At 51.3% G+C, this 25,743-nt stretch overlaps 2 protein-coding genes across 3 annotated transcripts in view; both read right to left on the reverse strand.

Annotated features, from left to right (window-relative positions):
* Positions 1–2,705: 2,705 nt before the first annotated feature.
* ILKAP (ILK associated serine/threonine phosphatase) lies at positions 2,706–15,407 on the reverse strand. 2 transcript variants are annotated; one of them, XM_013939695.2, is made up of 12 exons: positions 15,336–15,407; positions 13,791–13,856; positions 13,338–13,394; positions 12,111–12,221; positions 11,059–11,185; positions 9,927–10,033; positions 9,332–9,425; positions 7,313–7,400; positions 6,735–6,856; positions 4,679–4,798; positions 3,287–3,368; positions 2,706–2,986 (listed from the first exon to the last, which is right to left on the reverse strand). In XM_013939695.2, the coding sequence occupies exons 1-12, from the start codon at positions 15,379–15,381 to the stop codon at positions 2,846–2,848; spliced, it is 1,161 nt and encodes a 386-aa protein (XP_013795149.1). In that variant the 5' UTR covers positions 15,382–15,407; the 3' UTR covers positions 2,706–2,845. The 2 variants fall into 2 exon arrangements, with proteins under 2 accessions (XP_013795149.1, XP_013795148.1); XM_013939694.2 differs by having other exon boundaries at positions 12,105–12,221.
* A 5,028-nt stretch (positions 15,408–20,435) lies between these two features.
* The window catches only part of KIF1A (kinesin family member 1A), a 60,184-nt gene continuing 54,876 nt past the window's right edge, over positions 20,436–25,743 (reverse strand). The window contains exons 41-50 of the mRNA XM_067301495.1: positions 25,492–25,625; positions 24,595–24,656; positions 24,325–24,470; positions 23,738–23,950; positions 23,429–23,506; positions 22,863–22,987; positions 22,572–22,718; positions 22,209–22,401; positions 21,995–22,113; positions 20,436–20,958 (exon numbers count right to left, since the gene is read on the reverse strand). Coding sequence (XP_067157596.1) covers positions 20,916–20,958; positions 21,995–22,113; positions 22,209–22,401; positions 22,572–22,718; positions 22,863–22,987; positions 23,429–23,506; positions 23,738–23,950; positions 24,325–24,470; positions 24,595–24,656; positions 25,492–25,625 — 1,260 coding nt within the window. The 3' untranslated portion in view covers positions 20,436–20,915. The remainder of the gene's footprint in view (positions 20,959–21,994; positions 22,114–22,208; positions 22,402–22,571; positions 22,719–22,862; positions 22,988–23,428; positions 23,507–23,737; positions 23,951–24,324; positions 24,471–24,594; positions 24,657–25,491; positions 25,626–25,743) is intronic.

Raw genomic sequence — 25,743 nt, forward strand, 5'->3', positions numbered from 1 at the left:
AACCGAGCTAGTGGGCAGCAGCATCCTGGCAGAGACAAGGCCTTTGCAGCTCCCACTGAGCTGAGGGGCTCAACCCTGAAAGCATTTTCCAGTTACCACACACGACCATCAGCCAAGTTAGTCTTGTTCAGATTAGCCAACTTCTTTTCCTACCAAACATACCCAAGACTACAAAAGGATTCGCTTTTGGAGAACAGGGCTTGCCAAGCTGATAAGCTGTCCTCTGCCAGCGAGCATATAAAGAGCCCAATGCACTGCTAAGAATACAAAACTGAAAGAGCTACTGAGGCTAGGAGCTGTCAGCCCAAAGGAGAGGAAGCGCAGGCAGAGCACTTCTGCGCGGGCCGTCCCGGGGTGGCCCAGAGCTCCCCACAGTAGCAGGATGCTGCTGAATAACACGGCTGAGTTTATTTTCAGGAAGCTTTTTGCTAATCCCACCCCTACCAGGAAACGCAAGCAGATAGTTCCTTGACTTCCATTAAGGCTAGGGTTGAACCTGCCTTTCGAACTGGCTCACTACTTTTCTCCTAAGCTTGGTAAAACCTGTTCCACAGTGCTTCATTCTGCCCCCCACCCTGCTGAATATTTCCATAAAATGCATTACACCATACATTTATTAATGATATGTAACACTATGTGTTATGTTCCTAGCTGGAGATGTGCTTTCAATACTCTTTCTAAAAGGAAGGAAAGAATATTTGTAGAAGAGGGAGGGAGGCAGGGGGTAAGAGAAGGACAAACTGACAGTTCTTTCACCAGCTCTTGCACTGAAAGGAAGAGATGCCTCCTCCTGGAGGGAACACCAAAGAGACTGATGCATGGCTCGGCTCTAGCAGCCCACCACAAAGCTCTCCCCGGTGCAAGAGCTGTGAAAAGCAGGGAGATGAGAAGGGAGGGCGAGTTGTCCTTCTGAGATATGTTATCAGGGTTTCTTTTGCCATGGGCTGCATAAACTGTTACTTGTCTCAGTTGCGGCCGTCTCCAAATTTGGCTTTCAAGAACTGAAATGACAGAGCATGTTGCTAACATGCATGATTCCCCCTCAGCTCTTCCTGCAGTACAATGCTCCGTCAGGGTGTGCAGAAAAACAGCCCGCAGCTGAACAAGCTGGCAGAGGTGAACACTGCCCGACATACACGCCGGAGGCCCGCTTGCTTCCGCAGTGTTCTGCAGAGGTGCGCAGCAGTTCACCTGAGTTAGGCCTGCTTAGCTTAACTGCTGGCATACGCCTGTGAACTTTAATAGACTTTTTGCTATAGAGGATGAAATATAATCAACCACCTGTCCCAGACACAGAATGGTTTTGGTGTGCTCAAGGGAACAGGCAGCCCAACTATGCAAACAATCTGTTAATCATCAAAAAGCGCAGAAGCGTCCAGAGGTGTTCGAACAAGCAGACTGTGAGTGCCAGCAACGGTGATGACAAACCAGGGAACAACAGCACAATTTGAACAGACTAATCAATGAGGTATTCTCTACCTAATCCTATAACTAAGGACACTCGAGTACTGGTGTAACCAAGAGGTTCTGAACCTCAGAGAAGAGAAGAGGCCCCATGACCCTGCAACCAGGATCCAGGACCATCTCTCCAGCCTCCAGGGATTGCAGGGAGCAGAAAAGTGCCCAGGGAAACCTCACGATCCCACGCCAGGATTACGCACACACGGCAGGAACCACCACGCCAACCCGACCAACCTCTCTCCGAGACTGTGCCGTCTGTCCTGCAGAGCAAGGAGGTTGTCTAAGAAACCACTACGCTAACCCACCCAGCTTATCTCCTGCACTGCACCATCTCGTCCACAGGTCAGGGAAGTCATGTAATTTGTAAAATGGCATATATCTGATTAAAGTGCTTTGGTATCCAAATCCATTTAGCCTCCATGCTGTCATTTGAATCTGAAACCACCACGAGGTGTTAAGGAATGTGAGATATAGTTACTTCTCTTTCTGAGTGGTTCTCTGGAAAACAGCATCACTTGCTCTCTGCACCAACAGCTGGTAGAGGAATGAGTAAGGGATAAGAGAAATATTTAATAGCAACTAGTACCTAAATCAAGATGCCTGTTCCTTGGATGGCACAAAGACCAGAACTAGAGACAAGCGCTGAGCCTGCCCTTATCTTAACTTCATGGCAGGTCCATTTGGTGAATCCTTTTGAAAAGGCTTTCCCAGTTACAAATGTACAAAGTATCAGGAACAAGCTCCAGGCACTTTTGCTCTGTCAATAACTGCTTGTGGAAAACACTGTTTTTATCCCAGGCAGAAGGCACACTGCTGCTCTGCAAGCTGTGTTTTTATCACTTGGCTACATGCAACCTCAAAAAACAGTTCCAGAACTACACAATTTATTTCCCAGCACTAAGAACACAGCCAACACTGGGTTCCAGACAGACGGCCTAGGGTACTGCGCAATCCACGCTGTACAGCCAGACCTGGAGCTCCCACCAAGTCCTGAAGGCTCAAAACACTCCCAGGGCCTCGTACAAAGCGTAAGGAAACGAACAACAAAACTGCCACCCTTTTGAACGGGTGGTAGTTCAAATGCAAAGATGCCTGCTCTTGCCAGCACCTTTACCAAAAGGATTTATTTGGTTTGTCACGACATTCACAGCGGGGATGGACAGGACAAGAGATTCCCCTGCAGGCTGATCCACTGCGGCAGCCTTTGCCATTTATAAAACACTGCTGGCCAAATGAACTAAAACTATTAGAAAAGACCTTTATTTACACTGAAGAGCACCCGAGAGGACCTTCCCTCCCCCAGCCACACACGCACGCACACTGACTTCTCCCTTCCTTACATCCGCCAGCAACAGCTTGGGATCCCGCAGCTGCACCTCATCGCTCAGTGCTCTATCCGCACCACCATGACTGTAACATTGTCCGCCGACCCTCGCTGCACCGCCTTGTTGGCCAGTCTGTTACACGCAGCTTCGTATCTAGCATCTGCTTCTAGTTTCCCTTCTCTCGTCTGGATGTTCTTATCCTGTTGGAACAAGGAAAGACGACACTGATTGCTCCCAGCAAGGTATGTAGGCACAAGCACTTGAGAATTCCCAAGCATGGAGAAGCAGAACCATTAAGGACAACCCCAGATATATGGAACAGCCCTGCAGTGCTTCACATAGCTCTCATCAGACCCGGCAGAAGTGCATTTCCGTGCCACACGCTCATTGCTCAGCTTGTTTTTAGCCTGGAGGAAGCAAGTCACATCCTCTCTCATGCCTCCTGCACTGATGAAAGGGTACACAAGTAAGCCAACACCCCCAAGTTGCCTTCTCCTCACCTCCAGGCAGGACACAATGAAGTTCACAGCTTCTTCTGGTGTAAAGACCTTGAAGAGGCCATCACATGCTATCAGGATGAACCTGGAAATGAAACGGAGCCAGGTTGTAAGGCTGAATCTTTGACTCCTCAGCTACAGCAAAATCCCTCCATCCTATTTTATGAGCAGCCATGCTCCAATCCAAAGGGAAGATGCCCTAAAGCTCATCTGAAAATCCCTCAGGAGCACTAGGAAGTCCCCTGATATTCCAGAACTTACTATTCATAGAGCTGAGGCAGTTCAAAACGCATGAAGTTAGAAAAGCAATGTCAGACCTAGATCAAGACATCCTGAGGGGATGGAGACCTATTGACACTGCACAGTCATCCAAGACCATATACAATGTCCCTGTGCCCTGCTGGAAAGCTCCATTATTCCTTTAGAAACTGCTTCTTCCCTCCGAGTCCTTTTCAATGGCATATTTTGCCGCAAAGCAGCTAACGCAAGGAAAGAGAGGCATACAGCAGGCTTAATACCTTAAGTGCATCCCTTTAAAGCTTTTAAAATCTTGTGCTCCTGGGCTGAGCGCTAACATAATTTAATTAAAAACGCTCACAAGAGCAAGTGAGCAGCTTAGCCCCAAAAGAGGCGTAACTGTCATAGGAAGACTCTGCCACGCACACTCACCTGCATGGGAATTGTATTAACCGTAAGCCCCAACCAGCTTCAGGGGACAAGGAAAACTACAGAACCTCCTGCAGAGGTGGCCAGCCTGTCAGAGCAGCAGGTGTCCCCGAGGATCCTTTCAGAGCCTGACATGCAGAGTATCTTTACAAATATTTTAGTGGCTCTCTTTACATGGAAATGCTAATACTGCAAAAAGCAGCAGTAGTGGGTTACATTCTCACTTCAGCAGAGAACCTTCAGGGCCCTATTGACCTGACAGCTCACAGCAATTTACCATGGCCAATCATTTATTAGAAAAGTATCTCAAATCTTCAAAAATCAGAGCTCAATGCAGTGGTGTATGTGTGCATCAAGGTTGCTGGAAACGGCACATGGACAGGACAGGGAACCAAGGATTCAAGCCTTAACAACTGTTTGAACACCAGCACATGAACTTATTCAGAGCAAGCAGGAAGTCTAAGGCTTGTGTGCGTTATCGCTACTGCGAGGCCCGTTTATTCAACACGAGCCTTCACAGTAGCTTGGCGGAGTGAGGCAGCAGCACTATCCCCACTATATAGATAAGGAATGGGAGCAGAGAGACTGAATCAAGAGCATCCTTTAGTTTTGTGCGATTAATCTGAAATGCCTCAGCCCTAACAGCAGGGCATGCGGGGTTGTGCAGCTCGAGCTACTCCGAGCAAGAGCTAGGACACAGCAACCCCCCGTTGTTTGGGCACACTTTACCTGTCATTGTGTGCGAGTTGGCAGCGTTTGATATCTGGCACGGAGATGACACCACAGCGTTTGTACTGGCCGTCTCCAATGGAGCGGGAAACCTCCAGCACTCCGAGGACTCTTCCATCCCTGCGTAAGCAAAGAAAACATCGAGAGCCCCCGTGCGCGTGCACAGCTGCTCGCTGCACTGCCTGATAGGGCGCTCTTCTCCACAGTGGGCTTAGCTGCCTTGTGCCAGTCCTGCCCCACCTCCCAGGCAAGTTCACATCTTCCCCTCCAAGTCCCTGCCACGTTCTGCACGTTTCCCAACGCTTCACGCAAACCAATGGAGGAGGGGAGGAAGAAACGAAGTCAAGAGAATTCAAGGCCGTTTTCTTTCTCCCTGCCCTAACTCAAGTCCTGCCCAGCCTAGCAAGCCAGGGAAGTCAGATTCACATGCTGAGCCGAGCTCCTGGAGGCAGAGGCTTGAATCTGCAGATTATCCTTTAGGAAGATATTTAGTAAAGTGCATTCCAACAGAAGTGTTAAATGACAAAAGGTAACACCAGGACTGAGCTAGTAGCTTCCCCTGTGCTCGCCTATCAGAACACCAACACCTGTAGATTGGTTCAAGAGCCAACCATTGAGGAGTTAAAACCATGGCAGTTTCTCCTGATCACTCGATCTTTACTAAATGCTGATCACAACAACCACTACTGTGAAACCCAAGTTCCAAATCGTCCTAGGGAGCGATTTCGTTTGTTAAACTTCTTTAATTAAGCCAGTGCTGCCCCCACACAGGCAGCTTCCTGCACTCCACCTTCCCAATGATCAAGCATCTTCTCCCCTCACAAGGCTACTGTGCGCAGTCTGGAAGGACAGAGTCTTGCCCATCTCCTAGTCCAACCAGCCCTGTTTGAGCATAAAAGCAAGGAGCAAGGCACGTCCCAGAGAGCAGATCTGATGCTCACACACTGCCTTTCTTCACTCCTTATCTCTTGGGTCCAAAATATTGAACTACTACCAGTGGGAGAGGCTCCCAGGCAGCTGGGGAGATGTTCCCTCAGTTCTGAAAAGAACTAACAGACTAGCCCATCTCTTCCTTGTGCGCAAAGATAGATCAGTGCTAAACATTAGAAGTGGCATGTGCTCTCTGGAGATAAAGAAACAGCTCCCCAGGCATGGCAGCGTGACAGGACTCAGGCCACCCCTTCCCACCCCAGGGGGCATTCTACCTCTGCAGCAGAGAACAGGCTATAAAACAGAAGACACTTCACCTGCACTGAGCCCTCTCTTAAGAAGATGTCACTAACCAGAGTATGTGTTGAGTCAAGAAACAGCCTTCAAAGAAGGGAGAAAACCTAGCCAGAGAAATCAGATACAGCTGCTGTATTTAACACCTGCTGCCCAAACAGCCATACACACCTACACGCACAGCAACAGGAGGATGACCCCACTCCAGCTCCAGAAAGCTCCCTTCCACTTCCAACAGCCTCAGCACAGCAGCTAACCCCCAGAGGAACTACACCAACCGCAGACTGCTCCCTGCTGAGGAAGGCGACGGAACAGGGAAAGCACTGCCATGAGGACAGACACGCAGGGCCTCTCATGTTCTCTGAAATGCTCCCGCTCTTTCAGGACAAGGGGGGAAAACTGATGCTGCAGGAGGTAGGAAGTGAATTGTGTTCAATGTCACAGTGCACAGCAAATGATATTTTCTAAATAAAATAAAAAAAAAAACCACCAAGACAAATTGTTTAGCTCAAGTTTAAGCATGCCCATGCTCATATTACAATGTCAGGCTTTCGTGTGGGTAGAGCACTAGTTCAGCTTCCTGCCTTTGCAGTACAGCACCCTGTTGCCATTGTAAATTCCTGGGAAATGAGCCTCCAACTGACCCACTCAGTCACTGAATCCTTAGAGACATCTCAGGGATCCCTGTGCCTCCAGCAGGCAGCAAGAGATTCTTTTGGGGCTCACACTAGCAAGTGTGCAGGCTCAGCTAACACTCCAGAAACTCGGTGCTCAGGCAGCCAAAGCTGGGCCAGGGTTTAGATTTGCTCACTCACCACCTTTAAGCACTCACCTGACATTTCCTCCAGCTTTCTGTATCCTCATACGCTCCTCATACTGCGTGGGGTTGTGCTCCTTACTGAGGCTTAAGGCTGCGTATTTTTGACTCTCTTCATTGTAACGACACAGAATCGCCTGTGCTGACAAAAGACCTTTGTGAGTAAACAACAACAAAAATGCAGCAAAAAAATTTGCTCAGGAGAGCTGTAAGTTCCCAGTTCAGGCTCCCTGCACATATAAAATGAAGATTAGCTTAAACATGTAATGGTAACTTTCATCTCGCTGGTATGGAGTAGGCAGGAATTGCAATGGCTTCCCCAAATTAATTGCCTGTAAACATGACAGAAAGCAACAGCAGTGGATACTGTGAGATATTTAGCACCACCCAGAGAGAGCTAACATGAGGTTGTTTTGCACTAGAGGAGACGACGCAGAGGATTTTCCCCCTCCAAAGAAGCTGCTCTGTAGGAACCATCAGGGGAGCTAATAGCAACTGGGAACGTCCCATGAGAACACCACCTTGCCCTTCAGAGTTAACAAGGCTCTCGGAAGAATTGAGATGCCAGCTGTGAACTTCTCTGTTCCACTTACCCGGCTGTCCCCAAGGTTGGCTATGTAGAGAGTATTGTCAACAGCTAGGACACAAGTAGCTGTGGAGCCATCCTTCCACGCCGGCTTCCTGAAGGCAGCAAAAATAAGATTACTAAGGGGGAAAACAGTTTTTAAGAAGTCAGTCACAGAGCACTCATGAAGACTCAGAGGGGGCACACACTGACATTCAGCAGTCAGCTAGCACAAGCTCCCAGCCGCTGCCTGCAAGCTAAAGCCGTGAGCGAGCAGCTAGGGAAACTGTCGACCATAAACATCAAGCTGGATAAACATGGAGGAGCCACATAAAGCACCAGCTTCTAAATGCGCTGATGCTCTGTTCTGCTTCTCAGAAGGCTACGGCCCAACTGCTTCAACTACAGCCAGCCACTTTCCCCACTCCACCCTTCCTCCCTCCACACTTAGCTCCGGGGAAGGCTCATTTGTAGATAGAACAGGTTCAACCCCAATGACTGTCTGGAAGCTGCAGCATTCTGAGCAAACAAGCAACCCAAATCCTTCCTCAGGAGGCTCCTTCTTGGCAGCAAAAGGAAGGAACAGTCAGGACTTGAGCAGTTTTATTCTTCATTTCTCTTCCTTTTCCCCCCAGTACATCTGCCTACATGCTTCAGCCCTCACCACCCCACCTTACTAGCAATACCGCTAGTTTAGTCACTCTCCTGATATTTCACTTGCTGTAGTTAAGCTTGTACCTGTAGAGCTCTGGGTAAAATGAGAAGTGTTTCTTAGATTACAGCTGCCAAACCGGTCCTTCCCATAATGAAGCCCAGCTACGATACCATTCTTTACTGAAACTAGCTTTGAGAGACTGAAGTCTAGAAATTTTTTGTCCTTTTTTTCCTATTTTGAAGGCGCAGCTGAACAAATACCATTCACTTCATTTGATGCCATCAAAACAGCTATCACTAGCAATCCTGTAATAGCAGCTTTGCCATAAGTCATGTTTCTGAACAAATGGAGACTGGTTTGGGAATGACACTGCTTTAATAGACTCAAGGAACCCTCTTCCTTTTGCCTAGTCAAGCTTGTTTAACTGATAAGGTTTAAGAGACTAAGCCAGTTTTTAATTTACTTAAAGCCGAAAGTTTGCAGGGAATCTCAGAACTAGATGTATCAATAGTCTCTCCAGCTGTGTTAGAGGTGACACTATGCAAACAGGGGGGAAAAAAAATGTGAAAGGCCAGTAACAAAGTGACAGTACTCTAACCCAATCTGCATCTTCCTTAGTCCTAAACCATAGTTAGTATGCCAGTTCAGCAGAGACTGAGAAAAAGCAAGGGTGTTTGCACTCAAACCCCAGCTGGGAGATAGGCTAGCATTACTCCCACAGAAAGTGTTTTTTTTAAAACTTTTCTGCTTTGTTTTAAAAGAATCAGAAACAAATTTAAGATGAGAGATATTTTTCACCAACACAACTATTTTCAAAGTAGTGAAGAAAGAAAGATTAAACTTAAGTTGGAAGGCTATCTTTCAAAAGGTGGCATTAAAAACGCCACTTCAGGGATGTGCTCTAGCTTGGTGTATGCATACTTGCTAACATGAAAGCAGCTCTGAAGAAGGCCGTGCACAGCAGCCTGTGAAGTACTGCTCTACAAACACCCTCCGTCATGCTTTGGTGTCATCACCACAGACAGACGCCCCATTTCATGCAGTATGGGAAGTGTCATTTCAGCAATATGTTAAATCTTTCAAAAGAAGGAATAAAAGATGCTCTGGTAAGACTCTTGGCTGTGGTCCCTTCCTTTACCATGCAACACATATTAGGCAAGCGATAGTCCTAAAGACCCCGTAGCACAGAATAAGATTAGAGCACACAGTGATCTAGCTCTAGCAGACCCCCAGCCAGCGGGCAGTTACAGGCTGGCACAGCTATGCTGTATGTGACCAGCTGGGGTCTCACCAAAGCCTAGATACCACTCAGAGTTCCCTTTGCCCACTCAAAATGAGGCCTGTGAGATGCAGGCTACAAAATACAAACGTGTGCGAAGCATTTACACTTACTGGCTGGATGCCTGCTTTAGAAATTCTTCATCTGTATGTTTAAAGGTATCCAAAAGGCATCTCTTCACTGTTTTCTCCACGCTGACTATCTCACCTGTCGGACAAGGAAAACAGCAACTATGGTCCTGCTAAAACATCTCTGACCTATGCCAGTCCCATCCTTCCCTCATCCAACGTTAAATATAGTAGTATCTCTCTCCAACCCTGCGCAGAGCTGCCGATGTACATCCTGGGCTCACACTACCAAAGATCTGCATGGTAACATGTGCAGAGAGTTTATGACACGGCATCCCTCTTCCCTAGGGGACTATTTTATTCTTCCTCTCCTCGTGAAGTGGCACTCCTGCGACTGGTAGAGCACATCTCAGCACTTGCATAGCGTTTCACACCTGGCTACTTGCACCCTTGTGCCAAAAGGCTTCCAACCCTCTTCCACAGGACAAAGTGTGGTCTCTATGCACACAAGCCTATTTGTGACAAGCAACGGGAATTTTAGAACTGTGTTCAAACAAATTACTTTCCCTGAGCGACAGCCATAAAGTCAAGGCACAAAAGATGACGATTGTCCCACACTCCCTTATTTCACTCCTCTCACCTTTAGGAAATTTCTTAATCAGGTTTTGGTGCAGATTCTGTGCTGCAAATTTTGAGGCTCGAACTCCCCCGTGGCCATCAAAAACAGCAAAGTATGAGACGCGTGTGCTGTGAAGGAGCAAATAGTAATAGAAAGTGGCTAAGAAAGCCCGTTAGCCAGAAGATAAGATCAAGAACGTTTGTTTCTCTAACACCCTGTCCTGCCTGAGACAGAGGGAAAGAGACATTGTGCTGCAGTTCACAAAAGTTGTAAGTCCCTACCCTCCACATTTAGGCATTTACCTGATTTACAAGTACAAGTACTAAAAACTTTCTCCTAACGTCCCCACCCGCAAGCGAAGGACAGAAGAGAGTTCACAGACCACAACTTGGCATAAGAGTGGCTAAACATTTCACATCAAGGGCACTGCAACTCCCCAGTACTATGCAGACATCGGTCTAACAGACCCTACAGTTCTTTGCATGTCTGACACTTGTCGTAACAAGGCTACACACAAGAAGCTCGGGTCCCTCAGCAAACGAAGCTCTCAGGAGCTTTAATTTAGAAGCTAAATACAGCATCGGGATGGTGCTTCAGAGTGTTCCTTTAAAATATATATTATTTGCTAAGAGATTTAAACTCATGAAATGAGAGTTTTGACATCTGTGCTTTCTCCAAGTATCCACGTTCTCCATTGCCACAATTAGTATTTTACCTGCTGTGAAACCCCAAAGGCAAGGATTGATTAGCTGTAATTAAGCTGAGGGTCTCTAAGTGCCCATGCTTAAGTTCAGATAACAGAGGCTTGATATCCAGAGTTATCAGGCTGTCACAATCCTTGTGAGGTCAGTGGTGCTCAGTAATTCAGTAACTCAAAGGGAGATACTTATTTATAATCTCGTCCTGTGATTAGCTCAGGAACACAGAGTAGGGCTAAGGATTCAATCCAGGTTTCCCAAACAACAAGCCCGAAGCGCACACACACCACAAAGCAGGTTTGAGTCAAGACTATCAGCTGCTCAAAGCAAAAAAGATCAGTATCACGGCTTAGCTGTGACAGTTTAGCTCCAGCAAACTGGAGCTCTTTCACCTCCTTGTGATGGCTGCAATCCACAGCTTTATTCTCTGGCTTTGAAAGTCTGGACCCACTTACATTTGGGAGGGCAGAGGCTGGCATTCCTCAGTGATATCGTTTAAGATGACATGTGCATCCTGCATGTCTTCTCGTTCACCTTTCCTCTCTGCCACATAGCCCTTCAATCCAAGAAGGCCCACTGACCCTAATGGGGAACAAAGCAGACACACGCACACAAAAATCAAACTCCTTCATCAGCTCAGGCTAAGAAGCAACAAACCAGCAATCACTTTTTAGCTTTCAGAAGAACTCCCAGCACTGCAGCAAAGTGTGCCCCTTGCCTTACAACAGCACACCTGGCACCTTCTGCCAAACACGGTCTACTTTGTAACATGAGTTTTTAAGTGCCTGCAAGGTCAGCAGCTATAAAAGCAGTTTGCCCCTATTTCAACAGGCAGCTGTGTCCAAGCAATACTGCAAGGCATCAGACTGGGCTCTTGTCAAAAGGGAGATGCATGCCATAAAAAAGGAACGCATGGCACTGAAACTGCAGATTAAACAAAGCACAGCCTTAAAGAGGAGGCTAAGGATAAGAAAGCAAAGTCCACTGTTTCTAGAAAATCTAGTTTCATTTGCACCACTGAACATATCCTATTCCCAAAGCTGAGCATAACAAACGGGCATGTGCACTGATGTCAAACGCTACATGTGAAAGCGAGTCTCTCTGGCTTTCTTAGCAGCCCCTCAGCAGAGAGATTCGTGGATCTGGCAAAAGAAATTGGACCGGATCGATCCTTCCAGTAGTTTCATAACCAGTCCCTCTATGGGCTGCACAGGAACTCACACTCTGAATGCCAGCATGCTCGCTACTCAACTCCTGCGACTTCAGGTCACTTTAGCAGGACAAGTAAACTTTAGCACGATGGGTAAGAACCCTCAGATAAGAGAGGCAGAGAGTGCCAGAGAGCTCAAGAGGCTTTCACAGACCACCACAGCAGTTTGTTTCCTGAGAGGCTGAAACTGCAAGCGTACTGAAGAACCAAAGCTTAGCTTTGATCTGGACTTACTCAGCCCAACGTCAAAAGTACAAATCGAGTACATTTGTTTTCAAACTGTCTGAAAACCTTTACAAACTTTCTTTTCCACAAGCTCTTCCCTGCCATTCTTCTCTTCCTCCAAGGACTTCCTCTTCTCCCCTTTTCCATGGCTCTCTATTGAGACCTGCTCAGTAGCACAGGAAGCTGAAAGAGAACAGAAGTGCAGACAGCTGAAGACTTCTAGTTTTGTTTTAGTTGCAGGAATTCAGCAGCTATTCCTTTGATATCACAGCACTCTCCCAGGCACACAGATTCACAGGCTTGCACAATATTAAATGATCAAGTTATTACTTTTCAACCAAAACATAGTAACTGACCACAAATGCACAAAAAACGTCCTGCAGTCGCAAAACAAAATACACCAGGCTAGGGAGATTTAAGCTAAGGCATTTTACTTGCCCCATACATTACTGTCTAACCCCCCAAGCACTGATTTGATCACTTAAAATTGTGCAACTACACATCAGCAACAGTAGGGTCATGCCTGACTGGCAGGTGGTTGATTTTCACCACCAACCTGCTGTTCGTTTCTTAGCTACCAGCTCTTATTGTGGTTAACTGCTAAGGATGTTAACATTTCACACTGGAACATTTCTAAGTTTTTATGATTATTATTTGATTCTAAAAATCGTGGCCACGATGAAAGGAAGGATATTTTATTGCTTTGAAGTACATAATGTACTTGTTATGGATTTCAGAAGACAGGTTATAAATTAAAGCTAGGAAGTAAAATACGATTCCCGTGACATCAGAACCCAAGCTTTTTCCATCAGGAGACTTGTTCCCACATGATACGCTGAATTATCTGGTCTCCTCCCAGCTGTTAACAAACATTTGTTCAAACGTGGAAAGCTTTGCCAGACCAACAGTCGGGGTTTTTGAAGAAATTCACAGCTAGTAACTGGAGGCCGTTTGCACCCATGGGAGAAAAGCAATAAAAGTCAAGGCAGTGCTAACATTCAGCCAGCACTATCTGCGCTCTTAGCAAGCATGTATTTACTTTCACTTCCACAGCAGGTAGCTCTCGGGCACAGATATTAGGGGGTCACTTGGAAGACATCTGATGGATGTACTTCTGAGAACAGATCTAAATAATCAGGTCACATACAGATGACCACTACCAGCACAGAAGAGCTAAAAAAACTGCCAACCCTGCCCCAAATTAACTCACCACCCTCCCGATACAACAAGCTCTATCAGTGCATTTTATTGAGAAGGGCAGGTCAACAGAGATTTGGGCAGGCTGATAAAGGTCCTTACCTGCGTCACCACTGCTGGCTGGTGGGAGATCATCAAAAAGTAAAGATCCTCCTTTTCCTGGGGCACAATAAAAAAAGGCAAGAACTACTAAATACCTCTGGTACGTTAAAAGAACAGTTCTCTGTATGCCCCTCCCCAGGTGCAGAAACTATACAATGCCAATCTAGCAAATCCAGCCAAATTTCAACTTCTGTTACCAGACAGTGGGGGCAGTCTGTCCTTACACTAACATTTGTTTCAGGGAACACTTATGTGGAATGCCTATAAGAGTCTGGTTATCTGAAAAAACACAAGATGAGGAAAGCAAATGTTCTGCACACAAGTGTTGAAAACCTGAATGTCCTTATCCTATTTGACAGAGAAAAGAGTTTACACAAGTTTCAGCTAACAGATGCTGATGCAAAACACAGGAAGCCAAACCAAATGCAGAAACCAGCAACAGAGTACCCATACCTGAGTCAGCACTGCCAGCCGGTGGGAGATCGTCAAAAAGCAGAGGCCCTTTCTGGGCTTCTTTCCCTGTAAAACATCAGGGCAGAGTCAAAAACCTGCTGCAGGTACTCAGGAGATAGGTTTCTGGAAAGACTATCCCAGGGGAAGACACGTGAGAGAACAGAGAAAAAGCCTTGTCTACCCTTCTTCCATCTCTAATTTAGGTAGTTCCCACACAAGCAAAACAACCACTTGCCTGGAGATGATTTGAACTTTAATCTCAAAAACAGTGATTTTTGCTAGGAATCCACTCAACTTCTGTTAACTACTATCAGAAGCCCAATCAACACATTATAGGACAGGAAGGGCCCAAACCATCAAACTAATTCAGATAACACTGTTACAAATCTCCACAGATCCATGATCTGCAGCAGCACAGGGGTGGTGAGGGGGAACGGGCTCAGTGTAGCCTAAACTGCACTGGTAACACTCCACATCTAAGCACACCTGAGGAGAAAAGAGTAATTGCAATTTCTCCAGTGATTTTTATGCCACCTTCTCCTACAGACGCCCATTCAGCCACCCTTCTCAGCTCTTCCCGTCTATCTTCCACAGTCTGAAGCCCTCACCACTGCCAAGCGGACGCACTCCCTTCTGCAACAATTCAGTGTTACACTGTTAAGAGCTGAGATTTACCATTATATACAAAGTGTTACTGGAAAGACCAACTTAAAGCTTTGCCATCAACACACATGAACTTCCCAGCCTGTCAGAACTCATTCCTGAGAATACGCTGCTCAAAGTCGGGACCAGCTATTTAATTTAAAAAGGGGCTTCTCTTGCTCTTTACAGCTCCTGTGCTTTCTTTCAGCAAGTTAAATACTAACTACATGAAATGCTGCCATAGCTTGGGCCACAAAGCAAGAAATCCCCCTAAAGCCTGCAATTATTTCTGCAGCAGCTAAAAAGAAGCGCTTCTGCCTCAAGCTTTCAAATCAGTAACATCCCTCCGAACTACTTGGTTTAAATCGCCGTATCGGAACCTTTCAAAGAAGAGAGATTCATTACCTAAGACTACTTTTTAGCTACACAATAAACTGGAGTAGTTTGAGACTCGCACCAGCAATTAAGCTTCTCCGCCTGCAAGAAACACAGTTCTGCTGATCCCCTGGCCCTGCCCGGTCCCGCCGCCTCCGGGGGCTGCCCGACACGGGGCCCCGGGCCCAGCCCACGCCGCCCAAGAGCGGGGGTCGGGGAGCCGCCCCGGAGGAGCTGCCCCGCCGCCTCCCGGGAGCGAGGGGCCGCCCTCCCTCGCCTTCCCGCCGCCGCGGAGCGCCCACGGCGGCCGCAGGCCCCCGGCCGCCGCCCCCCCCCCCCCACGCGGCACGTGACCGGGCAGGGCCGAGGGGCGCGCGGGGAGGACGGACGGTGCGCGAGGCCCCGCCCCCAGCGGCGCGCGGGGAAAGGGGGGGAGGGGCAGGGCGCGCGCCGCGGCCGTTGGTCCGCCGGCGCGAGCGCTTCCCCCCTCCCCCCGCCGGCGGCGGCGGCCGCCGCGGCCCCGTTCACCTGCCGCCGAGGACCCCGGCTCCGGGAGGTCCCCGAACAGATCCATCCCGCCGGGCACGGGCAGCGACGACGACGCCGAGGCCGCTTCCTCCTGCAGAGGCGCCGCTCCGCCTCCCCGCCCCCCGCCTGCCAATCACTCCTTGGGGCGGGACGAACGGCGCCGCGCTGGCCAGTCAGAGGCCGCGGCGCGGCCGGAAGTGAGCGCCCGGCCCGGCTGCCGAGGGGCGGGAGCGGAACCCCACCCACGGCCCCCGCCCCGCGAGCGACCTGTCAATCACCGAGCGGGGCGAGTCACCCGTCAAGCGCCCCCGTGGGCGGGAGCGGAGCGCCCTCTCCCCCAATTAGGATGCGGGGCCGCCCTGCCAATCAGCCCGACTGCCGCGCGCCGTGCCCGCCGGCTGACCAATCCCGCGGCAGGGGTGTGCTCAAGGCCGCCCGGTGCCAGCCAATCGCTAGCAGGGGCGGGAGGGAGCCCCGCGGTGCGCCCGGCGCCCGCTCCCGCAGCGCCGCCTCCCCGCGCGCAGCCCGGTGCCCTCGAGGCCGGTGCCCGGTGCCCGGTGCCCGGTGCCCGGTGCCGTCCCGTCCCGTCCCGTCCCGTCCCGTCCCGTCCCGTCGAGGCCCGCTCGCTTCCCAGGGGAAAGGAGAGGGCGGGGGAGCCGCGGTGCAGTATTTGCATAAATGCCACATTTATTTCTTAACTGAACAATGCCTCAAGTGTACACAGACAGTTTAAGACCCTAAGCTCCAACACTCATAGTTTTAAGACATCAAGAAAACTAGACTCGTTACTTCAGTGTTTCCGCGCCGTACGGCGGCAGGGTGCGCGCACAGCAATCACATATGTACAAGCAAGAGAAACGGTCTCCCGGCACGCGGGGGGCGGCAGCGCAGGAAGAACCGACTGGACGAACCTGGTCATGGAAGCACAGGCAAAGAAAAGGAAACTAAATTAAATTAACCACAACCTCCCTCGTTCACAGCAGGATCTTATACAAGTCGCATCTCATGAACAGTGAGGAATTCCTTCGTACAGCTCGTCAAGCGCGAGACGGAGGCGTATGGGGCTGTGAGACTGATGGGCCGGTGCTGTTTGGGGGTGCTGACGTGTCTCTGCCTCACCAGGAGGAGCCAGGACCACCATGTGAGTGTCTTCCACCACAGCCAAGCTCTTCTGCTCGCTTCCGTGCAGCTGCCCGGACAAGCGACCCATCTGCAGCAGTAGCCCCGGCGGCCCTCTGCGGCGCTGGGATTCGCGTGAACACCTTGCGTTTGTCTGAGCAGAGTCATCTCAGGCAGAGGCCCCACCTTGGGCCTCCATCAGTGACAAAAAACAGTCAGAGAATTGGCTGCACTGGCCAAGGAGCAGCCAGTGACACTTGTGCAATGAAGCTGCCTCTCGCCCTCGCTTCCTACCCATCATGGCTAACCCGAGTGACACCATTGCATCTCACAGGCCTGAGTTTCCCCAGGCTGGCTCTGTCAAGCTCAGCAGTGATCATCCTTCCAAGCGGCCAGCTCAGCCCTCGGCTGTTGGCAGGTTTTCCAATCCCTCTCCCTCAGATCACCTGCAAGGGATTGCTGGGTCATTTCCCTTGCTCTTCTCATGAAGTTTCCATGCCTTAGTTCTGATGGGGGCTAAAAGTCGTGCCTAAATCTTGACTTCCTGTTTCATAAAGGAGATAAGTGGTGTTAATTCTGCACTTCTCTGTGGGCAGGGGTGTGAATTGGACCTTGAGTTTCTGGAGGTGGAGAGTGGGCTCCCCAGCAGGGCTGAGAAATTTAAGAAAGCATGTGGTGACAGCAGGAGAGAAGCCACATAACTGGTAATATGATAAAAATAGCCCTTGTGAGCTGCGCTTTGCAGGTGTTGGGACATTTTACAGTGAAGCCAAAGGCATCCTGTGAGTAGGCATTTCTTCTTAACTCCTCAACACCAGATCTTTTCAGCTAGGGCCCACTCCAGAGCCAGGTATGGTCAATGGAAAAATTCCTCTTGACCTCAGCAGGTCTTGGATTGGGCCCTGGTTCCCTCATCTAGCTGAGTTGTGTGCTCTGCAGGTTTGCTGGCCTCAGGCACACTTCAGCTCTGACTGGATGAAACCAGGCTTTCCTCTGCACCCAGGTCACGTGCCTCAGGATCATGGACCTGAGGCGCGATCCCACCCATGATCCCTCCCAAGGACTGCTGACAGCCCCTTTCTCCAGGCAGCTGCCCTAGAGGACACAGCACTGGCACTGGCTCTCCTGACATCTCCAGTGAACCCATGTCTGGTCCCTGGCAGACACAGATCCTGTCTCCATGGGAAGGCCTAATCTCCACTAGAAGCTGCCTTCACCCTAGAAGAGCCTTCTCCTCTCCCCTGGGGAACTTGGTGTCTCAATTAACCAGCCTGTGGCTGTAAATGATGTTAAAATTTGGGCTTGTACCAACATGGTCTTTGCCAAGGGCCTGATGCAAAGCACAGTGAAGGCAGGAGGACTGTTATGGGGGAACTGGTAGGTGTTAATGAAGCCCACAACAGAAATTACCGTGTGCTGCTACGGTCACGGCTGCCTGGAGGCAGATCAGCTCTTTAAGAGCAGGTTTGGCTGGTGAGCAGGAGGACAGGACAGGACATGGAGAAGGAAAGCCCTGCTCCCCTCCCCTGAGGATTTAAGGCCAATTATGTTCCTAAGAGGAGGGATGCTCTATCTGAAATCTGGATTTAGCAGCCAAGCCCTGTTCAGCAAAGACTGTGCCTGTGCTTAGCTCGCAGTCTGAGCTCTGCTCCAGTCAGGGTGGCTTAAGCCCTTTTGTCACCCACAGGGTCACAGGCAGGCATTTCTCCTTCATTAAAGGACACAAATCGACCTCCAGGTGCCTAAAACTGACTATAAGGGAAAAGGCTAAACTGAGAGCTTTTCCTGGATGATGAAGCTGCTGCCTGCCTGGGAGAGCGGGAATGACACTGAAAAGGGGAATACAGAAGGAGCATGGGGTTGAGCCCTGTGGTGACTTCAGATCTGTGAGAGGGAATGAAATGTCCAAGGTGCCAGAGTGAGGCTGGGCAGAACCAAAAAGGGCTCAGGAAGAAAACCAAAAAGCTTTGCATGACAAGAGCCAAGCTAAATGGTGCCTGGACACACATGGTCCCTTTGAGCGGAGGGGAGGCTGGGGCCAGGGCAGCTGCATGGGGTTGCCACAGAGCCCCAGCTCACACCACAGCACAGCAACAAGGAGGGCTTTGCAAGCCTCTGTATGCATGTGATGTCTTCGGTCCCCTGCCACCCCTGTCCTACGTGTCCTTGCCTCCACAACACAAGCTTAAAAAGGAGAAAACAGCATGGAGAGACCACCTCCACTCAGAACCACACACACAGCATTCAACACACAACAGACAGCGTGGAGATGTGCCACAGAGAACCAAGGCGCAGCCGTGCTGTGCAAATTAAGGTCAGCTGTGAATGCGTGACAGCAAAGCGGGGCCCTGCAAAGGACCCAGGAGACGCGCGGAGAAAGATGCCCGTGTTCCTGCCCAGAGTTGCACGGGACACAACCAGCTGCTCAGGGAGGCCTGAAGGAAAGCGTCCCCCAATCGGCGAAACAACTGACAAACAAGACAAAGAGAGCTGCTGCTGGAGGGACGTGAGAAATGTGACAGCCAGGTCATCGGGTGGGTGAGGTCTTTGCTAGGGAGGAGAAGACCTTATTAGTGAAGCCATCTCTGCTGTGGGAAGGTCTCCCACGCTAGCACAGCTATTCTACAGCAGCAGATTAAGTCATCTACAGAGACAGGGTGGGAAAGAAGGTGGGAGTTCACTTTTGGAACAGGGGAAGAGATTTAAGAAAATGTCAGCTAGAAAAGTAAAAAGAAGCCACAATCTCTCTCTCCTCCCCACCGTCCACCAAAGCCCCACACCATTCTCTCAGCTGCCCATTCAATCTGCTTCAAGCCTATTCTTCCTGCAAGAAAGAGAAGGGACATAAAAGCCCTTTCAGAAAAGGGCAGTGAGGAGCCATCTGGGTTGAGATGGCTGTTTTGAATCCCAGCTCCAGGGAACTTTCCCATTTAGCTTGGAAAACAGCCACCCAAACCTACGTGCTCCCTGTCATTGTCTGCAGAGATGGGACTGTCCCGGCCTCTCCCTCAGCATCCCCAGCCAACTGGCAGGAGGCCGTGGCCTGAGGACCCCAGGCAGCCCCGATGGACAGGTATGCGTCTTGCAGTAAAGGGGGGAAAGCACCCCAGGGTTCCCAGGCCCAGCCCAGGACAAGGTGGCAGGGATGGCTCACTCGCTTTTGGTTCTTTGCCAGCAATAGTGAGAGCCTGCATGTGGCTGCCTCTCCTCAGGGCTGGAACAACATCCCCTTTGCAAGCTGACCGGCAGAGCTGTCCCCAGAGCCAGCATTTCAGAGCCCTCCTTTTCCCAAAGCAGGGAGAAGCAGGGTCAGGGCCCTGCCCTGTCTCCCAGCCGTAGCTCTGCGAGAGTCAGCCTGGGCCCTGGCCCTCCAGCACTCATCTGGCTGCAGTCACCAAGCACAGCGGGACTGGATTTCAGGCACTGGGCAGAAAAGAAGCCAAACCACACTCACCCTCAGCACACACACGCGCACGTACACACCACACACCCCCACCAACACGCAACTCTCCCACGGGGCAGGGTGCCCCATGGGGGTTGACTTGTCTGTGTGAGTGTGGGTGCCCTGGCCATCCTAAATGGCATGGATCCCCCCTCCAGAGGTAGATGGGGCAGGTAGGAATTGCCTCGTTTGGGAAGACAGTGCAGTGTCCCGTCACGGCTCAAGGGAAAAGTAGTTTAAGCTCTGGAGGGCAAAGCAGAGGGTTGGGGGAAAGGATGGGGAGCAGGGGGCGATAGCTATGCAGTCACTAGGCACATCTGCACCATGGGGGTATATGCCCTCCACAGTTTGCCACCTCTCCCAGGGAAGGTGTCTCTGAGAGAGGTCCCAGGATGGCCTTCACACCAGCCTACCGCCAAGGCTCTCCCCTGCCCAGGGGAGGCGTTGTTCAGGGGCAAGGACCCAATTTATGGGATTCTATGAAGTAAATAGAAATAAATACTTTATAAATATAATCTTAAACTACTGGCACCTGATTTCACCCTGCCATCTTTCGTAGAAACATGAATAAGTTAGGAAATCCCCATAACTAAACTATCACTTTCCCTTCACGCGGAAGCAATTCCTCCTGATTTCCCACCTCTGAACTCTCCAACACTCCTACCTCTGTAGATCAAAGACCAGCTTTTAACCAAAACTACCCTCTTTGCTCCCTCCCCTCCAAAAGGAACCTTTCTGGAGCGTTATAGATTGTGTGACATGAAGGTCACCCATGAGGGGATGGGCAGAAGATCACATGCACCCAAGAAATCCTGCCCAGGCGGGACCAGGCTTTTGCAGCTACAAACAGAAATGAGTTTCCCCCGTGAAGGTGTAAATCGAGACGGATCCTTCCATGGAGCAGACAGCTGGGGCAGCAGATGGTGTGAGAGATCGGACGTTAACATGGGGACTCTTGGGACAGAATCAGCAATCTTGATCCTGTTGGCAGATGGATGAGGTGGAGGGTGTTTTTCAGGTTAGATTCTCATCTGGGCTGTTCTCCTTCTGGACAGCTTGGATCTGATTTGGAAACCGAGAGACAAAGGGAGTCAGAGACACAGAAAGGGAGCTCTGAGGTCCCCCAGAGATTAGTGTCCTGGATGCAGGCTGATGCTTGAATCCAGCCAGAGCTAGAGGGACGGTGGGCTAATGGGTTTCTTTACCCAGGGCCTAAAAGTTTCTATGCATTTATTCCTCTGCCCCTAGTCCTGCTGTTGCAGAGAAGATGATCTGCAAAAACAATCACGGATCAGTGTCCCTGCTGCTATGCATGGACGTCTCTTTGAGCTCAGCACAGCACCTCTTTGTATCAGCCATGATCTGGCTCTAGATTCAAGTGTTTAAGCGGGGAGGAATGATCCCCTGTAACTGTAAGGAGGCAGAACTAAAATCAAAACTAAAGTAGTCCAAACTTTGCCTGCTGAGAACCTATCCAGGCACAGCTCTGCTTGGGGGTGCTTTCCCCCTGCTTGGCTGTGAAGGACAGCAGCTCCCAAGGGGACTGCACCAGGGACTGAGGGCAGGGAGAGTGCTAGGCCACCATTTTCCTGGGCTTCTGTTGAATGCTCCAGCAGCACAGATACTTCCTATAGACAACACATTCAACTCAAGTGGTGATTCCAACTCCCTCCAGCCCAGTGCTGCCAAATCTGGGCTCGACACGCCTGTGAGGGCTCGAGGATGGGCCTTCCCCTCTCCAGTGCTGCTCAAGGCTTGGCCAAGGACACTAACACAGGTGAATGAACACAGCTTTGAGCCTCTAGGCTGGGAAAGGGGCTGGGAACAGACATCTTGTTAGAAAAACACTAAGTTGAGAGCCCTAACATCAGGAGACACTGCGGTATGGACAGCCTGGGCACGTATATTTCCTGCTCTGCGTCCAGTCTCCATTTTCACCCATTGAAGATCCAGATATGCAAGAAGGATCCCTCAAGGGGCAAGAGCTGGGCTGCAGAGCCCTGGCTACAGCAGCTGCAAACACTTCTGCCCCAAGGCCACCCTAGCTCTCACGTAAATGATAGCCATGCACCCCTTTCCTCCCACCCGTCCTCATTACCTTATGGATCCAGCCAGAAGAGGGTTGAACGCATAGAGCCAGTCGTGCATGTCCTTGTCGCTGCTCGCCTGCAGCAGGATGCCCCGGTGCTCCGTGCACACTGCAAACGTGTTCGGGGTCTGCAGGGGGAAAGCCTGAGATGAGTCCCTTGTCCAGGGAGGTGCTGGGGCAGGGTTCGCTCCCTGCGCTCAGAGCAGGCACCCTGTGCCCCTACCTTGAGCATGGCCTGCTGGTCCTCGCTGTATTCCACTTGTGCCTTGGACAGGTTGAGGATGGCCCTCTCAACAGAGTCCTTGTCCGAGTTGTAGATGTAGACATAAGGGCGCCTTACCACCACGAAGCGCTTCACCCACCCGTTGGTGTGGGGCTCCAGGAAGTGCAAGTAGCCCTTCTTGGAGACGATGGGACTGCAGAGGGGGAGAGGGGCCAAGGTCAGAGTGGGACACAGATGCTCCAGCTGGAGTGAGTACCGCGAGGATGTGGCAATGGTAGGGCACTGTCCCCTGTCCCCTGCCAGACGCTGCTGCCTTGCCCCTCCTCAGCCAGCACTTGAGCTGGCTGCCCTAGCAACTCCTACCTGACCCGGATCTCCTGAATGTCTGGCACCAACAGACGCTGGGGCTCCTTCTCTTCCTCAGGTCGGCGGGCTGGGGATTTCTTCTGCTCTCCTTCCACTGCAGGCTCTAGTTCAGGACTCTCTGCCCTGGAGGAGACCTGTGGAGTTCTAGGAGGAAAGGAGAGGCTGGGGGTTGTAGGAAGAGTGAAGGCCAGGGGGGACACCCATCAGCCAGGACCATGTCCGAGCCATACAGCTGCCCTGCTCAGTGGACTTTCGAGAGTCAACCCAACCTCCTGGCCACCTTCTTACCTGACCTCCATGGCATTGTAGCGTCCTTCCACCAGTGACGGGCAGGTAGAGGAGGGGGTGAGGGTGGTGACACCAAGGGCTGGCATGGAAGGTTCTCTCATCAGGGTCACAGACATTTCGGACAGCTATGGAGGAGCAGATGTGCAAACTGGAGTCTCTGCCCTAAGCTGGGCACTGCTCAGGCCAGGGCAGGAGAATAAACGAGCGCCTGCTCATACTGGGAAGGATGAGACCTTCTTCTAGCCTATGATCTGGAGAGCTGTGCAGTCCTCTCCTGGCACAGTCCTGAGAGTCACCAGCTCTGGGAATATCAGGGCAGCAGTGCCACCCACAGTGCCACCACCCAGGAGCAGGGACGGCTCCCATCCCACATGCTGGCTGTGGAGTGCAGCCCCACACTGTGCCCTCTGCCCATGCTTGTGCTGCAGTGCCCTCACAGCCTACGCACAACCGGTATCCCCCGATGGGCCCGTGCATCGCTCCCAGCCCCTGCAGATCCCCCCAAAACAGCACTCTCACAGCCCTTATGGCCCCCAGGGAGGGTGGCCATGCCAGGCCAGCTGTACCTTGCTCTCGCTGGCGCTGATGCAGACGTGGCTGTGGCTGTACTCTCTGTTGAAGGTGTGCGTGAGCAGACGCAAGCACTGCAGAGAGAAAAGGAGGCCAGAGGGTCAGGCACACACCCCCTCGGCCTTCCCTGCCGCGTCGCTGAGCCGTCCAGGCAGTGCTCAGTCAACCCACCTCCCACTTGCCCTGAGCTTTCTCCTGCCACAACCCCCTGCTGCTTCCCGGCCCTCCTGGGAACCTCTGCTCGGCTTTGCCCTGCACACCGAGAGGCTGCCAGCCTCTCTGCGAGCTCTGCTGTGAGACATTACCTTCACAGCCAGTTCCTTCTGCCTCTCGCTGGGGGTCTCAGGGGGAGAGGTCCTGCTCTCCGGGACCCCATCGGCTGAGAGCGGCGAGGAGACGCAGGAGGTGCTTCGGGACTCAGAGTCCTCACTAGAGCATGGGGACAGGCTCTCCAGGCCCAACCGCTGGGTTGTCTCGAGCTTCTCACGCAGGAGCAGGTAGTGCCTTGTCTTCTCCACCTGGATGCAGACAGCCTCACTTAGTGACGGTCCCATCCTCCCACAGGCTCCCCCAGCCAAGTGTCAGGGCATCCTTTTGTGGAACATGCTTCTCAAGCTCCATTAACTTGCCTGCTCATTAACATTGAGCCTTGTTAGGGCCCAGCTAACACTACTGCACAGGAGAGCAAGAGGGACAGAGCCAAATGTCTTCAGCGTACCCCCGCCCTTGCCTCCTGCTACAATCCTACAACAGGGAGGGCTGAGACACCCAGGTGGGGAATCCCATGTTCTCATCGGCATCCACAGGGCAAGGGGCGAGCTGCAGATTACACTGTCTCAGCCTAAGGACTACACTACCCCGGAGCAGGGGCATTTCTAGGCCAGACTCTTACTTCTTGCAGGAGGCTGAGTTTCTCCAGTTCCCACTGATGGTCAAGGATGAGGCTGTCACTGCGTGGCCGCCAGCCAGCCAGGTTCTCCTCTCCCCGCACATAGGCCACAGAGGTGTCCAGCACGCGCCGGCGCCGTCTCTGCATGCCTGACAGGAGAGAAGCACAGCTGGAGAGAGAGCCATCAGCTCGGGCATTGCTCCTCGGGGAGCAGCTCCTGCCGTGAGCCTCCGGTCCCCACGGCAAACACGAGGGCAGAGACACAGCACCTACCTGGACTGCCTGCATCTGCCACACGGCAGAGGCTCAGCTCGTAGACTCCTGTCACGCGGTTACTGCAAGCAAAAGGGGACAAGATGTTACATATGCAGGGGAATGGCTCTGCAGGGGCTTGAAGCTAGACTGGAGAAAGATGCCTTTCCTTTCCCAGACGTACAAGGAAGGGAGACAGCCCTGTGCGGGGGCCCGTCCTGGCTTCCCAGGAAGCAGGAACAGCACCCCTGAACTCCCCCGTGAGCAAGAGAAAACCCCCTTGAAATGGACCTCTGTTCCTCCTTCTTCCTTGGATTTTGGAGGCAAATAGATGTTTTTGCCAAAAGAGAAGAGTCTCTTTTTGTTGCAAATCTCCAGAGTTTTGCACACACAGAAAAAAAAACAAAAAAACACACTCCCATGTCTTTTCGAGTTTAAAAGGAAACATTTAACTTTCCTTTTTGAAGAAATTACAAAAAGAAATCATCAAAAGAGAGAAAAGACCCACACTCTTTTTACCAGAAGGCACCCTTTGGCCTTCTTTTCTGAAGGGAAGCCTTCCCAGCCAGCTCCGGCTGTTACACAGCATCTCTTGTGCGGGGGGCCAGTCCAGCTCCCTTTTCTAAGTGACAAGATCCAGAGCCCCAGAGGGACCCTAGCACCTAAACTGAGTGTGCAGAGAAATTCTGGAGAGCGCAAACAGCTAAACACCTCAGCCGGCCTTCAGCCTTCAGGAGAAAGCACGCGTCCAGCTGGTGACAGCAGCAGGAGCAGCGAGCCCAGCTTGGCCCCTTCGCCAAGCCCTGGTCTATTTTGCCCACACTGCTGAGAAGCCCTAGGACAACTCTGGTCCCCCTGGATGCTCACAGCATCTCTTTTTCCCTCTCCTTCCACAAAAAGGCAGGACGATCACAGTACCTCTCTGAGGCCCGCAGGCTCCCACTGCCAAAGAGGTTGCGGATGGAGCGGGATGCAGGGAGCTTGGCATCTCGGGAGTAGAAAACCATGCAGAAATCTTTGGTGATCACCGCAGGCTGGGTGCAGTTCTCCATCTGCAGTGGGGTGGAGAGAAAGGAGAATGGCAGCGACAGTTCGAAGAAGGCTACGGCCGCGTCCTCCCCTACCCACTGTCCCCACGTGCTGTCCACTGCACCCAAATGTCCATGGGAA

The sequence above is a fragment of the Apteryx mantelli genome, chromosome 9 (genome assembly GCF_036417845.1).
Source record: "Apteryx mantelli isolate bAptMan1 chromosome 9, bAptMan1.hap1, whole genome shotgun sequence".
NCBI classification, from domain to species: domain Eukaryota; kingdom Metazoa; phylum Chordata; class Aves; order Apterygiformes; family Apterygidae; genus Apteryx; species Apteryx mantelli.